This window comes from Engystomops pustulosus, chromosome 5 (assembly GCF_040894005.1).
Source record: "Engystomops pustulosus chromosome 5, aEngPut4.maternal, whole genome shotgun sequence".
Taxonomy (NCBI): Eukaryota; Metazoa; Chordata; class Amphibia; order Anura; family Leptodactylidae; genus Engystomops; species Engystomops pustulosus.
This window is the reverse complement of record NC_092415.1, coordinates 45,501,348-45,517,938: the sequence shown is the minus strand read 5'-3', so window position 1 is coordinate 45,517,938 and position 16,591 is coordinate 45,501,348. Positions and strand designations below refer to the sequence as shown.

Genomic DNA, 16,591 nt, shown 5'->3' with positions numbered 1-16,591 from the left:
GCACAGGTTGGGACATGGGGGAAAAATTCATGGGATAAAATCACTGACTGTTGCCATACAAGCAGCGACCTGGAAGGGCTCATTAAATGAAAGTGGTAAACATGAGAGATTGGGGCCAAAGATACCAATAGAAATGGAGTCACAAGAAATTCAGCATGAAATTCTGAGTTTGGAAAGTTATAAGGATGTTTTGTTCAACAATAAAAGCAAATTCTTGTTCATGGAAAAATAAGACGTCCCTTGAAAAAAAGACCTTGTGCTTCTTTAGGAGCAAAAATTAATATAAGACGTTGTCTTATTTTCGGGGAAACGCAGTAGTTTAATAGGGTTAATAGGGTAAAATCAGGTTAATTTTAGACGACAGACAGAAGCAAAATGTATGAAATCATGTCTAAATATGAGCATAAACTAAATGAAATTGCCTTCATATGATCATATTGATGTGATTTAGAAGATACATATTAGTTTTTTTAGACTGTTTATATTAATAAATTCCCTGCTGATCTTTTCTGCACATATGCGACTGTACCAAGAAATGTGAAATTCAGTTTGAATATCTGTTCTACATTTTCAGATGATCCAATGAGATACCAGGGGTGGGTCTGCTCTTGCAAGCAAAGGTTTTTTTTTTCTTCCCTCTATTGCCTTGAAGACAAGCACTGCCGGGGAGGACTCTTTCACTGCCTCCTTCCATCTCATTCTCTGGCACGCTAGCCTTCTGGCATATTGCTGAAGACGTTATTCTGGTAACTTGACTTATGCTGACAGCTTATATTTCCATATCCAAGATGGACAGCTTGGTTCTTTCCGCACGGATTTAAAGCGTAACAGGTATGTGGAGATAATCCAATGTCAGGATTGTATGTAGCTGCAGCATTTCAGCACTTCAGCGCACGGACAGCTCCCATCTGCAATGTCTCAGATGCAGCCTTCCCTGTACAACAATGCTCTGCATAATCCGCCACACACAAGCCTTATGCTGCTAAGGAGACAAAAGGCATGGGAGTTCAGCACCAGGACATGCTGAGGGTTCTGGTGAGTCAGCAGAAAGCACAAACCCTGACATAGCAATCGCTGTGATCAATATACAATATGATGGGTTCTCATAAAGCCAATAGATGTGATGCCCATTTTATTATACATCTTATCCGAGAAACAGAAAGGTTGTCTATGACCAATGTAAGACAAAGGCAGTGAGCAGTGAAGGGGTTAAGTCATAGGCAAAAGTGATTGTGTGCAATGGTTAAGGGGGAAAGCTGGTGGGAAGATTAATTATGTAGACGAATGTGTTAGAAAAACAGATGCCGCTGGTAATCCTAGGTCTTTGTAAGTGAATGGGTTAATGCAGATTAGAGGAAACAAAGATGATGCTACAAAGACAAGGTCTTAGGTGATGCCTATTCATAGGATGCGAAAGTAAGTTCCGATAGTATGGATATTACTTAAAAGACAATCGCTCATGATATCCTTAACCCTCCTAAATGTATGTAGTTACATATAGGTTTCTATATAACCCCTATAGACTGGCTATTATATTTTTTATATTTTAGGATTAAATATGATTTGTAATCATTATTGATTTCTATAGAATTTCTGATGATATTTATAGCTATGGAAATCAAGAAAAACGTAATCTCCTTCTAGATGTTGGAGAAAATCTGTATACACAGTATCTATTTCTACAATCTAAGGCCTTATAAATCACAGCTCAGGTCTTATTCTAGGGATCTTGTCTTCAATAATGCCTCATCATGCACCCCGTGTCTAAATATAGAGTTACATCCCCCACTTTAGGGGGTGCAGAGGTTGCGATCGCACCAAGAGGTTTAGGGGGCCCTTATGGTGTCACTTTCTCATATGAGAAGACTATTACTATAAACCATACATTATAGTCGGGGGCCCGGCACAGACTTTGCACCGGGGCCCATCAGCTTCTAGTTAAGCCACTGGTCACATCTTCATATTATAGTCGATGGCCGAATACAGAAGAGAGTGAGGTGATAACCTGTAGACCTTCCGGAGGATCTTTATTGCCTTTTATTTTGTTAGAAATTTGAGTTTGACATTGATGAACTCACATCATACAGCTGTATACAAATAGTTTTATCCTATACAGGCAGTCTTTAGGTTTTGTAAGTTGAATTTGTATGTAAGTCGAAACTGTATATTTTATAATTATAACCCCAACCATATTTTTTTTGGTCTGTGTGACAATTGGGTGGCATGGTGGCTGAATGGTTAGCTCTTCTGCCCTTCAGCGCTGGGGTGAACATCTATAAAGAGTTTCTATGTTCTCTCCGTGTTTTTATGGGTTTCCTCTGGGTCCTCCGGTTTCCTCCCACACTTCAAAAAAACATACTGTTAGGTTGTCCACCGGGACAGGGACCAATTTGGCAAGCTCTGTTCAGCGCTGCATAATCTGTAGATGCTATATAAATAAAGAATTATTCTTAATATTAATTGGATTTTTTAAATTTTGGGTTGTCATGAGAACCAGTATTAACAATAAATCTTAACTAGAGACACATTTAATAAGGTTATAGCTGTTTATTGTAGGCTGGGACTAAATGTACAGTAAATTACCAACATCTAGAGGTCCATTTGTAACTAGGGGTTGTAACTAGGGGTTGTCTGTAAGTTGGGTGTAAGTAGGTGACTGCCTGTATATTGTATTTTGGGTAATGCTTAAAATGACTTTGTGGTTTGTGTTATTGTTAGTATTTGGAACATGTTATGAATATTTTGTTTTTTAATGTGAAGGGAACCTAAAAGGAAACCTCTAGATCCCATGTAGATTTTTTGATGACTGACACGTGACCACAAAGCCTCTGCCACACCCCTACAAGAGAACAGATGGATGTGAGAGGGGTAGGTGTATAGACAGATGGACGTTCTAATGTGTTTGTATTATTTTTGCAAAAATTTAAATCATGCTGCTAGCACATTGTTGTCATTCTAGTTTTGACAGGCCCCTCCCACATGACCGGTTTAACATGATGACATTTCATTCCATGCCTGGACCCACTACATGTCAGAGATATAGTGAAAAATGTAGAGTGAAACATTGTCAAGACAAAATGCTGAGGGCCAGTAGTACAATCAGATACATTTTTTTAAAGGGACATTATTGTAATTCTATTAAAACATTAACTAGAAAACACATGAATTTCAAACATGCCTTACTGAATACTATAATGAACCATTAACTGTACAGGTAGTCCCCATGCCACATACTTGATAGGTTCTGTAGTTTTGTTCTTAAGTTGAATTCGTATATAAGTCAGAACTGGTATAAGTAAATGTAACACTCCAATTTTGTGTTGTCACGGGAACAAGGATTAACAATAATGCTTCATTGCAGACACCATTGAAAATTCTTATGTTGATCATTGTAGCCTGGGGCTAAAGTTCAGTAACTTGTTAGTATCCAGAGAGCTGCACCAGAGGTCACAGTGGCTAGAGAGGTCCATCTGTAACTAGGGGTCATCAGTGCTAGGGTGTCCTTAAGTCGGGGACTGCCAGCATACATTAACTTTACATCAAACTTCAAGATGAAACAGCTCTCCAAAGATATATGTTAATTCTACCAAATGTAAATGTTTGGGAGATATACTATATATACAGAGGACCTGTCACCTGCAACAACCTCACTTGGAGCTGCTTACTTAAGTAAGGCGCTCCGTAGCCCTACCCCAGTAATAGCAGTGTTATATTGCTAGTTTAATTGGAACATACCGATAAACTGAGCAAACACTGAAGTACATAGCCGCCCGAAAGCGGGAACAAACTTACAGCGGTCTGGCGTATTCATGAGGAGGCGGTCTGAGGAGGTGGTGACTAGCGTAAAACCTAGTGGTGTGGGAGGGGCAGTCCAAGGAAGAGGCTTAGGAGAGGGGAGTAGCTTGGACCCCCCTTCCTCAGGTATATGCCAGATCGATGTAGGCTTGGTCCGGCATTCGGAGGGCTATGTACTGCAGTGCTTGCCAACTTTTAGGCTGCATTCACATAGCTTAACATAGTGCCCGGCGCCGCTGAATGCAAGGGTTAAAATGATTTAAAATACTTAAGCTGCCAGACATCAAAAGTGATCAACATTTTTTGAGAGAGGATTGTGGGCCCAATGAATTTTGGGAACAGTTGCAATTGCAACCACTGTAACCCTTGTAGATTCGGTATGGATTGTAAGAATCAAGAGTGTGGGCGGGGAATGTAAGCAAACACTTCATGATCCCTCCAGTGCCATGAGAGGCTGTGTGCTGACAATGTGCTTAGATTGTCATAGTACAGGGTTTATCCACACTTTTATTTAGGTTCTGAACATTCTACTAGCATCTGACACAAAGAAAAAGAGAGATGAAACAGATGAGAGATGATGAGATCCATTAGATATAAAACACAATGACACTCATCTATGCAAACTCTGCTATAAAGACCATATCTTGCCTGTAGCTTGTAGAGTAATTGTCTGCACACTGGGCTGGCTTTATAATGCAGGAGGGAGGGGCAGGAGGCAGAGAGCACTGCAGTGTGCTGACAAGAGAAGCTATTCATGAGAAGATCTGACCATACCAACACCAGGTTGAAATTATATATGTGAAATGCTGTGTTTTTGTCAATAACAGTGAATTACAGAATGTGCTATTTTGTTATCCTGAGTATATTTAAGAATCTTGTCCACTTTGTGTAATAAATCAGAAGTTCCACTACATATTATGCATAAGGGCCGTCTTCTTAGACTAAAATGAACTAATGGAAATTTGAATGTTATTATATGCAAAAGCTCATGTGAGCTTCACTATAACATAATAGTAATAATCTGTATTTCAGATTTCCCAAGGTAGATCTCCAGTCCTGCCTGGTTTTATCATTCTACCGTATCAACTGTTTTTCGGAAGCCCATACTAATGGATCTACAGGGGTGACCACATTGATCTGCAAATCCCCTGCCAGTGCTTTTCATAGAATGAGTGTAGTATCTAGGGATGAATGTTAGATTAGAAAACAATAGCAGGGAATTACAATGTACATAATTACCTGATATATTCTGTGTTGCAACTTTTCATTTAGTTGTAAGGACATATCGAGCAAGTCTGGGATATCCAATGGATGGATGACCAATCTAATGAAATATAAACTAGATTTTCTACTGCACACAGTATATAAGATGTTTCATAGAGGAATATAGAGCTCTGGTTATAGCTGAGCTCTTGAGCACTGATCTAGGGCACCATGACTTTATGTGGGGGCAGGGGAGAAGTTTTCATTGCAGTGTTTGTTTACATGTGCTTTATCTGAATGGAACAGATACCTACCCAGATAAATCCCTATGGGCTTATTATATTGCTATTGATGAATACATGGAAAGAAACTGCTGCTGTTATTCCCAGGATCAGCACATAAAGCGGCAGCAATGTGTATTATGAAATGCTTCCTCTTCATGTCCTTGGTTCCTTCAAACCATCTCCTATACAGAGTAAAGGCATCTGACAAAAAATGAATATGGAAAAATACAAATATTATCCAGTTTTCACTGAAGAATTTGCTTTAAATTTAATCTCTGTAGAGATCACAAATGAGTCCCATCTAAGATGAGGGAATGGTTACATTGGGGTACATTTATCAGAAGTGTCTAAAAGCAAAACAGCTCTAGTTGTCCATGGCAACCAATTAGAGCTCAGCTTTAATTTTATAAATTGCAGTGGTTAAAGGAAACCTTCCATTTGATTTCGTGCATTATGAAGCAAACATACCTTGAGAATGCTGTAGCTACACTGATGCAGGATCATATCTTGATTAATCCCTGAGATGAGTGGTTTTGCTGGAAAAACAATTGTAACAATCAGGACCTTGGGAAAGCTGGGTCAGGCTGGCTGCTTAGATCAACACATTAGACACTGAGCTTGTACAATGGCGGTTACAAATGGCGGTTATTCAAGCATGACTAATCAACCTGAGCTGGATCACTCGTACATAGCAGCTGGGGGATGGTGTGGAAGTTGATCATTCTGTCTGGCAGGGAGAACAGTGATTGCAATATCATCTCCTGCAGAGAATAACTCACATGCTAGGAAAAGCGCTGAAGGAGCCATAGAAGTTAGACAGCTTCATTATCGTAATGTTATATCTGTTTTATCAGCAAAACCACTCAGCACAGGGGTTAACCCATATATGATAGTGCATCAGTGTGGCTACAGCATCCTCAAGGTATGTTTGCTTCATAATGCATCAAATCAAATGGTAGATTTCCTTTAAATAAAAGCTGAGCTATTATTAGTTTCTAGGGGCAACAAGAAAAGTTCTGCTCTAAGACACTTTTGATTAATCTTACCCTTTGACTTTTTTTATTGTAATATATTCTAAAGCAGGCCTGGGGTCTTATAATTAAGGACACCCCTTTAAATGCAACCAGTACCATTGGAGGGCTTTATTGCATTCCTATTCTATTCCTCTAAAATTTGCTAGAGCATATTGAAGTTTGTTATTTAGCTCTGTCCCTGAGAAGTGAAAAAAACTCTGTCACAATATATATGTAACAATTTCAAAACAACCAGACTGCAGTGGCAGTGGGTGCTTCAATTTATTAGGTGACATTTACTAAACAAAATTCCTCAAAAATCTGTATACAGAACCAAAATAATGGAGTCCATTTTCTAGATTTTTTTTTTACAGTTTTTTTTAACAGTTTGGCTTTGAACCCCTATAACAAGTGTTTTGGGGCATTTCAGCGAAAATAAATTATATGAAAAAAAAAATAAAATGAACATGTCAGCAGTAATTGACCTAATAAACCAGTATGTTGTCAAACAGCTAAGAACTTTCCAGTTCATATTTCATGGAGGTGGAGAATTTAGAGTTTAGCACTGAAGTCTAGCTCTCCCCAGTCCATATCCTATACATAATGAGACAGACTTGAAGAGAGGCAATTAGTAATATCACTGGTTGCAGGGCCATCAATTACAGTTGAAGGGATGTTTTGAAGTCAGGAGAGCTTGACTTCAGTGTTGAGCTCTCTATCTTCATGACTTTATACATCCATTTTACATCTCACTTTAAAGTTTATTTTATGAATGATGCCATCATGCTTGATAATGAAAGAGACATGACCTGAAAGGAGTCTGGTTTATTAGGTCAATTTCTAAAGACAGGTTAGCTTTAAGATAAATTTTGAGTATTTTGCGGGTCACAGGCTATACCCTTACCTGACACTGAGTAAGCTCCACTCACAAAGCCAATGTCCATAGTAAGTCGGCACATTCTTGGTGTGATGGTGCATGGCGCCTCACCGTGACCTTTCCTGATAGAGGTCAATGGGGACATGAGTTCGACACAGTTTATGCGGTTAACTCACGGCCAAAGTAAGTGTGCATGAGGTTTTAGTAAAGTTGTATAGCATTTCTGTTCTAAAGGTAATAAATGTAAATGGGAGTAATGCATGGACACCGGAATTTTGCTTAATTCTCCTAATCGCTAGGATAAGGAAAAGCCCCTTAAATGTACAAGTCAGTCTGAATACAGGGTAAACTAGAACAGAAACTTTTTTGCCGATATATATATAAACCTTTTGGAGTTTGCACTAATGCAGTGCCCCTCCTAATTTATTTTATAGAATTATAATTGTCCTTCCTCCTCAACAGCAATGATTCAATCACCAAAATTCACAGAAAATACAAAAAAAAAACCTACTGTTCGGTGGAAGAATACCCAATTCTCAGGCCACTGATTTTAGTTCAGGCTTTCATTACTAGATATTCAGCCAGGAAGAATTAAGCAGAAATATTTCATTGACCAGCCGGTATGTGCAGCAGGTGGAAGAAGCACAAAGCAAGGTTCTTAAAGATGCAGAGTGTAAATGAAATGTGCCAGCATAACAATTAGTCTACATTGATTCAGTCCCATTCCGTATCGGAAATTCAGTTTAACAATTAAACTCCGTGGTCACATCAACCTCGTAAATGATAGCGTTATTGTTTAATGGCTAACAGGTTATCAAGACAAATGGTGCCGCACGCATTTACAGTATCTACAAGTCCAATTATTAGCTTTCTATTTATCTGTCTATTTTATGTTCTGTAAATTATTGTACTTTTAATTGTAACTACCTACGATCCATCTGTTTAATCTATGTATTTACTTATCTATCATTCAAACAATCTATAAGACTGTGTTACTGTGTGACTGTGTTAAGATCTTCATCCAGTATCTATCTATCTATCTATCTATCTATCTATCTATCTATCTATCTATCTATCTATCTATCTATCTATCTATCTATCATATCTATCTATCTATCTATCTATCTATCTATCTATCTATCTATCTATCTATCTATCTAATGGAATGGATACACAATGGGCCACATTTATCACTTGCTTTTTCTGTTGTTTTTGCGCCTTTTCGTTTAGGCGCACCGTTTTTGCGCCATTTTTGCGATTAAACGTCAAATTAGCCGCGCAGCAAAAATAACCACCTTTCCCTCATCTATCGTTCAATTCCAGATGTTTTGCTGCGCCTAATGATATTCATCACGTGCGACTTTTGCATTTAGGCGCAAAAACGGGCGCAAAAACACTCCAGCCCGAAGGTGGCGTTATCTGAGAAGAAAGCACTGAGCCCCTTTGCAGAAGAGCTCATTTCTAGCAGCAAAGCTCAGCCAGACACTGGAACATATAATAGATACATTAGATACATTACAGACAGGAGCTGCAGACACTGGAACATATAATAGATACATTAGATACATTACAGACAGGAGCTGCAGACTCTATTTACAGTTCATCACCTTCTATTTACAAAATATTCTGCAAAACCTGAGCTCACAGCAAGAGCAAGAGAAGTTTGCACAAGTTTGCAGAAGCTTGCAGAATTTTGCAGATACTGCAAACAAGTGTCCCCCATGTAATTCTGCACAGTGTCTGAGGGGGATATTGTGCAGAATTACAGGGGTGCAGCAGGAGACCAGCACTGGGGGATCCCCTCTAGGAGAAGCCCCTGCTGAGGAGGTCATTGGGTGCTGGGTGTCACACACCTGGGTGCTGCTGTGAGTGTTATCTTCATTCTGGGCTGTGGGAGAAGCAGAGAGGAGCTTGTAGCAGGATCACATGTAAGTGCCTGAATCTAACATTGCGCCTAAACTGTGTTAAAGTAAAGTGATTAATAAGAGGCAGAAAATATACTTATCACAGATGGTTGTAGCTTGTGATAATTCTGGCAAAACAGTGCGCCAGAATTTAGGCGCAACTACTACACTTAGGCGCACAAAAGTGATAAATGTGGCCCATTCTATACTTTACCTGCATACACACGGAAAAAAAGTACCTATCGTCAGTATCTATATATCCATCTATTTACAATTTTTTTTATCTATTTATTGATTTATCAATCAATACTATATCTATGCGTCATATATCTATAAATATCTCTCTATCCATCTTTGTATTATGGGCCACATTTATCACTTTTGTGCGCCTAAGTGTAGTAGTTGCGCCTAAATTCGGGCGCACTGTTTTGCCAGAATTATCACAAGCTACAACCATCTGTGATAAGTATATTTTCTGCCTCTTATTAATCACTTTACTTTAACACAGTTTAGGCGCAATGTTAGATTCGGGCACTTACATGTGATCCTGCTACAAGCTCCTCTCTGCTTCTCCCACAGCCCAGAATGGAGATAACACTCACAGCAGCACCCAGGTGTGTGACACCCTGCACCCAGTGATCTCCTCAGCAGGGGCTTCTCCTGGAGGGGATCCCCCAGTGCTGATCTCCTGCTGCACCCCTGTAATTCTGCACAGTATCCCCCTCAGACACTGTGCAGAATTACACGGGGGAAACTTGTTTGCAGTATCTGCAAACTTCTGCAAGCTTCTGCAAACTTGTGCAAACTTCTCTTGCTCTTGCTTTGAGCTCAGGTTTTGCAGAATATTTTGTAAATAGAAGGTGATGAACTGTAAATAGAGTCTGCAGCTCCTGTCTGTAATGTATCTAATGTATCTATTATATGTTCCAGTGTCTGCAGCTCCTGTCTGTAATGTATCTAATGTATCTATTATATGTTCTAGTGTCTGGTTGAGCTTTGCTGCTAGAAATGAGCTCTTCTGCAAAGGGGCTCAGTGCTTTCTTCTCAGATAACGCCACCTTCGGGCTGGAGTGTTTTTGCGCCCGTTTTTGCGCCTAAATGCAAAAGTCGCACGTGATGAATATCATTAGGCGCAGCAAAACATCTGGAAATGAACGATAGATGAGGGAAAGGTGGTTATTTTTGCTGCGCGGCTAATTTGACGTTTAATCGCAAAAATGGCGCAAAAACGGTGCGCCTAAACGAAAAGGCGCAAAAACAACAGAAAAAACAAGTGATAAATGTGGCCCTATGTTTCTACTTTTTACTGTCTTTGAATGGCTCTTGAGTGCTCCGCTATTTGTAATGATCCTTATTCTCTGTGACTTCAATTTTGTATAATATTTTTTAGTAGAATTTCTAAACACCACGGTGCAATATTTGTGGAGTTTTTGTGGATTCTGACAGGCGATTAGCATATGTGCGCACATTCTTTTCAATGAACATCTGCTCCTTTGTAGAGCACACACATCTCCCTCAGCTGCAGTGCTGATCCTTAGGAGCCTTTTGTGAAGCAGAGCATTAGTGGATTGAGTTTTGCCTTGAACTATTTAATTTACAAGGGATTGAAGAATAGGGCGACATTGTCATGTGGTTTCATTCAATCTTCCTGACTGAGAGGATGGCATGTGCCTGGGCAACATCAGGTATTTGCTTGTATTTGTGTCAGAATTTTTAAACCCCACATAGAACTGAAGGATTTACTTATCAATATGATTTTTTTGCCTGTACAGGCAGTCCCCTACTTAAGAACACCCGACTTATAGACGATAATTTACTGTACTTTACCCTCAGGCTACAATAAACAGCTATAACAGTTATCAAAGGCGTCTGTAATGAAGCTGTATAGTTTATCCTGGTTCTTATGACAATCCAACATTTTTAAAATACAATTGCCACAGAGGCCAAAAAAACATTTGGATGGGGCTACAACGTTAAAGCATACAGTTCCGACTTACCGACATGGGCCCAGGGCCCATAGCACACTTAATCTGCCACTGTCCAGGAGCAATCAAAATTGTATACACTAAGACTGCTAGACGTTGGAATTATATCTGTGAAATGCTGTATTTTTGTTAATAACAGTGAATTATAGAATGTGTTATTTTGCTATCCTGAGTATATTTAGGAATCTTGTCTTCGTGGGAATACCCCTTTAAGGAGCATTTGCCATTAAAGGTCACCACTACAGGAACCTGTCAGTGGTTTAAAATAATGTCAAAATAATGGGGCAGATTTACTTACCCGGTCCATTCGCGATCCAGCGGCGCGTTCTCTGCGCTGGATTCGGGTCTGGCCAGGATTTATTAAGGCAGTTCCTCCGACATCCACCAGGTGGCACTGCTGCGCTGAAGTTCCGAGCTGGCGCAAATCGGAAATATTCGGGTAACACGTCGGGAAAACGCAAATCGGCCCTTATCGCTGATCTGGCAAGCCCTGTGCAGCGCTGCATAATCTGTGTGCACTATACAAATAAAGGAATTGTTATTATTATTAAAAATAAATTAGTTGTATAAAGCCATGCAGGTGGACAGTTTAGCACTAAAGTCAAGCTCTCCCTGCCTCAGATTACCCTCTCTGCTGTGATCCACATCATTAACTCAGACTTCAGGAGAGCCATTTAGTGATGTCCCTGGATACAGGACCACCAATTGCAGAGAATGTGACATTCTGAGTAGGGAGAGAGCTTGACTTTAGTGCTGGGCACTACATGACATTATACAGCCAATTTACATCTGACTTCAAAGTTGCTTTTCTGGATGATGCCACCATGATGGGGCATGACAGACACATGAATTGGAAGGTATTTAGCTGCCTAGTAACATATTGGTAATGGTCTATTAGGTCAATTTCATCTGACAGGTTCCCTTTAAAGGCCATTAGATATTGACATTCCAAAGGGAAGTGTATTGAAATAAGTGCAGTAACTGAGTGACATTGCATTTGGGAAGCAGCTTTACATAATAATTGCTAATTGACCATCATGTTTCTTATGTTTTTTTAGATAACAACCCCTTGTTGCTGGATACACGTACATCATTTGCCCCGGATCCTGTGGAACGCTTTCTCAAATAATATATAATTTTCAAGGATTTGATGCCTGGTTGGAGGGGATGAGCTTTTTTTGTACTGAACTATAAATAAATTAAGATTTTGTATATCTACACATCGTAAAGATGACCCACTTACAAATAGGACTAAGTTCAGAGACGATAGAAAAAGCCCGATTGGAACTAAATGAAAATCCAGACACTTTACATCAGGATATACAACAAGTTAGAGACATGATCATCACAAGACCAGATATTGGCTTCCTAAGGACAGATGATGCCTTCATATTAAGATTTCTAAGAGCAAGAAAGTTCAACCAGATGGAAGCTTTCCGACTTCTCGCCCAGTATTTCCAGTATCGTCAGCTTAATTTGGACATGTTTAAAAATCTCAAGGCAGATGATCCAGGGGTTAAGCGTGCGCTCATGGATGGATTTCCTGGTGTGCTGGACAGCCGTGACCACTATGGGAGGAAGATCCTTCTACTATTTGCAGCCAACTGGGACCAGAGTAGGTAAATGTAGATAGCATTTAGTTCTTTTACTGACTGTTATACTGAATGATCTGAGTTATGTCTTCATTCATTGGTATCAGTTGTCTCAACATAAGAAATGATCAAAAATTAAAAAATAATCTAAAATAATTATATTCCTCCCCATTGTCCTCCAACACCCCAGCAGTCACAGTAGAATAGAAGGGATTTGTATTGTATTTTTATTTTTTGTTGAGATATTCAGATTAATGGTCTTTCTTAACATCATTACCAGTTCAATCAATGTAGATATAGATTATTATTTTTTTATACTCAGAACAGTCATATTTTTGTTATATCATCCAGTTCCATCTCCTTGTTGCTGTCATTATAATGTCACATTTCCCAGCAGAGCGTATTGGTGTGTATCTTCCATCTCACCCACAGACGATGCCTAAAATCTGCTGGTGGTTGATTCTGGTATTTGAGCATAATTATTATGAGGTCTTTGGGTGGTTATTTCTATGTAAATGTGCTTCCTTGCCTAGAACTGTAATTGCCTAGCAGCACGCCGTATGTTGTTGTTGTCGGATTTGATTAGGTTTTTATTTTCCTAAATGTGATGCTGTGGAGATTGGGAAGCTATTTGTAATGAGTAAATGTAGTATTCAAAGACTTTACTAGCCAATGTTTGCATATCAGGCAGAAATTTCTAAGAGCATCCAAGTGGATTCATCTCACACTTCTTAAAAATGTCATTTTTTAGGTAATTTTTTATATAAAGTTGTATTGAGTAGTCAAAAAGAGTCATCAACTTGATCAGAAAAGGTAAAGTTGACTCTCATATGCTATAGAAAATAGAGGATCTGTTCTGTCGTATACTACTGTGATGTAAAAACTGTGCATCAGGTAAGGTGATATTGCTGTGGATGTGACAAGTGGCCATTAGATTTGATAGCAGATGTGACATCATGGACGAGATATAGTGATTACAGCAGCTGTGACATCGCAATTAGATTTCAGTAATGAGAGCAGCTATAGCATCACAGGTATAGCATAACATTAGCTAAAGTAGTTTTCAGTCAAGGCAGCTGCAGTGACATCACAAGTTGGTTTTAGAATAGACAGCTGATGTGACATCATAAGTGAATTTCAGTCATCACAGCAGCTGTGACATCACAACTGAATTTTAGTCATTGTCGCAGCTGTGATGTTACAGGTTGGTTTCAATCATGACAACAGATGTGACATCACAAGTTGGTGGTTCCAGTCATGACAACAGCTGTGACATAACAACTTATTTTAAGTTGCTGCCACAGCTGTGATGTCAAAGGTTGGTTTCACTCAAGACAACAGCTGTGACATCACAAGTTGGAGGTTTCAGTCATGACAACAGTTGTGACATCACAACTGAATTTCAGTCACTGCGGCAGCTGTGACATTAAAGGTTGGTTTCAGTCGTGACTACAGCTGTGACATCACGAGTTGATGGTTCCAGTCATGACAATAGCTGTGACATCACAAGTTGGTTTCAGTCATAACAGCAGCTGTGACATCACAACTGAATTTCAGTCACTGTCGCAGCTGTGATGTTACAGGTTGGTTCCGGTCATGACAACAGCTGTGACATCACAAGTTGTGGTTCAAAGCGGTAACGGTCAAAGTTACGGTCAAAATATCAGTGACATCACATGCCCCGTGTTTTAGATTATACAGTAATTGTAAGTATTCAGTAGTGACAGCAGCTGTGACATCACTATTGAGTTTCAAACATTACAGTAGCTCTGACATCACACAACAGTTTCAGTCATGACAGTAGCTGTGATATCATGGGTGGATTTTGGTGAAGACACCATGTATGACATCACAAGTCAGTTTCAGCCATCCCAGTAGCTATGACATCACAATTGTGTTGCAGTTAGACAGAAGCTGTGACATCACATGTTTTTGAGTTATTACAGTAGTTGTGATATCACAAGTACTTTTCAGTCATTACATGAGTTGTGACATCACAGGTGTTGTTCAGTCATCATAGTAATTATGACATCACAGTACCTCTGACTGCAATTTGCGCCAATAGTCTTGCTCAATTGGATTAGTAGGTCTTCCACATAATGTACAAAATAAACCACATTGTCTAAGTTACAGCATAGAAAACAAACAATATTATCATTTCATTAAGGGGAACCTTTACCTCAATAAACTACCAGCCCCCAGGCAGGGTTTGAAATGTTGTTTCATAAGTAAAGTAAGTAATTGTTATGCAGCTTTGGTATTGTTCCAAACTCCTACTTCAATAGATTTTACTCCATTAATCTTCTAGCCCAGTGGTGGTGAACCTATGGCACTGGTGCCAGAGGAGGCACTCGGAACCCTCTGTGTGGGCACCCAGGCCATCACCCCAGAATGAAGTTCACCAGACAGGACTCAAAAAATCTTACTGGAGAATCTTCCTACAATATTAGACGAATTTGCCCTCCTCCTTTCAACTGTGTTGGTGTCTTTAGGAGGCTGAACGATTGAAAATTGTCAAAGAAAAAGGAGAAATAAATTACTTCTAAAATTGCTGCGCTTTGCAATAAATAAGTGGCTTTTAGTTGAAGTTTGGGCACTCCGGCTCTAAAAGGTTCGCCATCACTGTTCTAGCCCATCAGGGAGGGTATGAGATGCCCTTCAAAGAATTCCCTCTTTTATTTGTAATGTCCCCTATTAACCTATAAAAATACCTCCTCCAAATCTATGTGAAAATGAGCAGAGAAGAGTCATATTTTTCTGAGATGAGTCAAGTTTAGAAGCTTTAGGGGGAATGTCACTTCAGACAACTGGAAACATGGTATCAGGAGGTTAACTACAGAGGCAGAGGCCATAGCAGTTGTTATGGGACCCACAGTATCAGGGTCCCCGGCATCTGGCCTGACATACTAAAAAATGGAGTATGTGCGTAAAGTGTGTGTACATGCTATGCTGCACATTGTACAGCTCTTGCACAAGAATGTTTACGCCACATTTTTGTCACATGCGATCCTTTTGTGTGGTTTCTGCACTATTCTTCACGCAACACAAAATTTCATCAATGAAATAGGCATTCCAGTGCGCAGTCAGACTGTGCGCCACATTTCACATGCAAAGTCTGACAGAAAAGTGTTGTGTTGTGTAGATTCATGGAGATTGGGAGCCACAATTTGAATCTGGCGCCCCCTGCACACTACACAGGAAAACTGCACTGTTCTCAGTAGATGTTCCCCACTGTGTCTGCACCGCAACCTGACTGGGTGCCAGAGACCTCTATGGGAGCTGTTATATGCCCGCAAATTGTGCAAAGGGGACAAGAACAACTGGTGTGTATGTATATACTGCATGTGTTTGTGTTTGCTGTATGTCTGTATATGGTATTGTAGGTATGTTTGCATTTGCTGCATGTGTGTGTATATGTCATGTTTATATGCTCTATATGTGTATGTGTGTATATGCTATGTGTGTATTTGATGTGTATAAAGTATGTGTGTATAAGTATATATACTGTATGTATGTTTAAGATGTGTATATACTGTATGTATAAGTGTATATATCTGTGCATAAATGTGTGCACATAAGTGTTTAAATGTGTGTAAGATTTTGTATATGTGTATGAGTGAAGAACTGTAAGTGTATGTATATTAATGTTAATTATGCTTAGGGAAGGAGGGCCCTATTCAGAAAGCTATGGAGCCTAGCCTCTACTAGTTATGCCCTTGCATGGTATCATATTAAAGATAAGAATCTCATCCGTCAGATCACATTGGGCTTGTGGTTCTGTAATTTATAGAAGTGAAGATACAGGCAGTTAAAGACATATTTTGAAATGCGAGATGCAAATCAAAATACAATTCCCACGTTTCCAGTTATTTGAAAGATGAGATTCTTTTCTTTAATATGACACCAAAAACATGTTTGTAGATGCCATAAAACCTGAA

The 16,591-nt window shown here is 39.4% G+C and overlaps 1 protein-coding gene across 3 annotated transcripts in view; it reads left to right on the top strand.

Annotated features, from left to right (window-relative positions):
* The first annotated feature begins 580 nt into the window (after positions 1-580).
* Positions 581-16,591, top strand: part of CLVS1 (clavesin 1) — a 47,694-nt gene continuing 31,683 nt past the window's right edge. For 2 of the 3 annotated variants that reach the window (XR_011855699.1, XM_072151838.1), the window contains exons 1-2: positions 581-831; positions 12,120-12,680. Coding sequence is in view for 2 of the 3 variants with exons in the window: in XM_072151838.1 (XP_072007939.1) it covers positions 12,292-12,680 (389 nt within the window). In the remaining variant the exon portion in view is untranslated. Of the gene's footprint in view, positions 832-890; positions 1,036-12,119; positions 12,681-16,591 lie in introns of those variants that run through there. The other variant, XM_072151839.1, reaches the window with a different exon arrangement.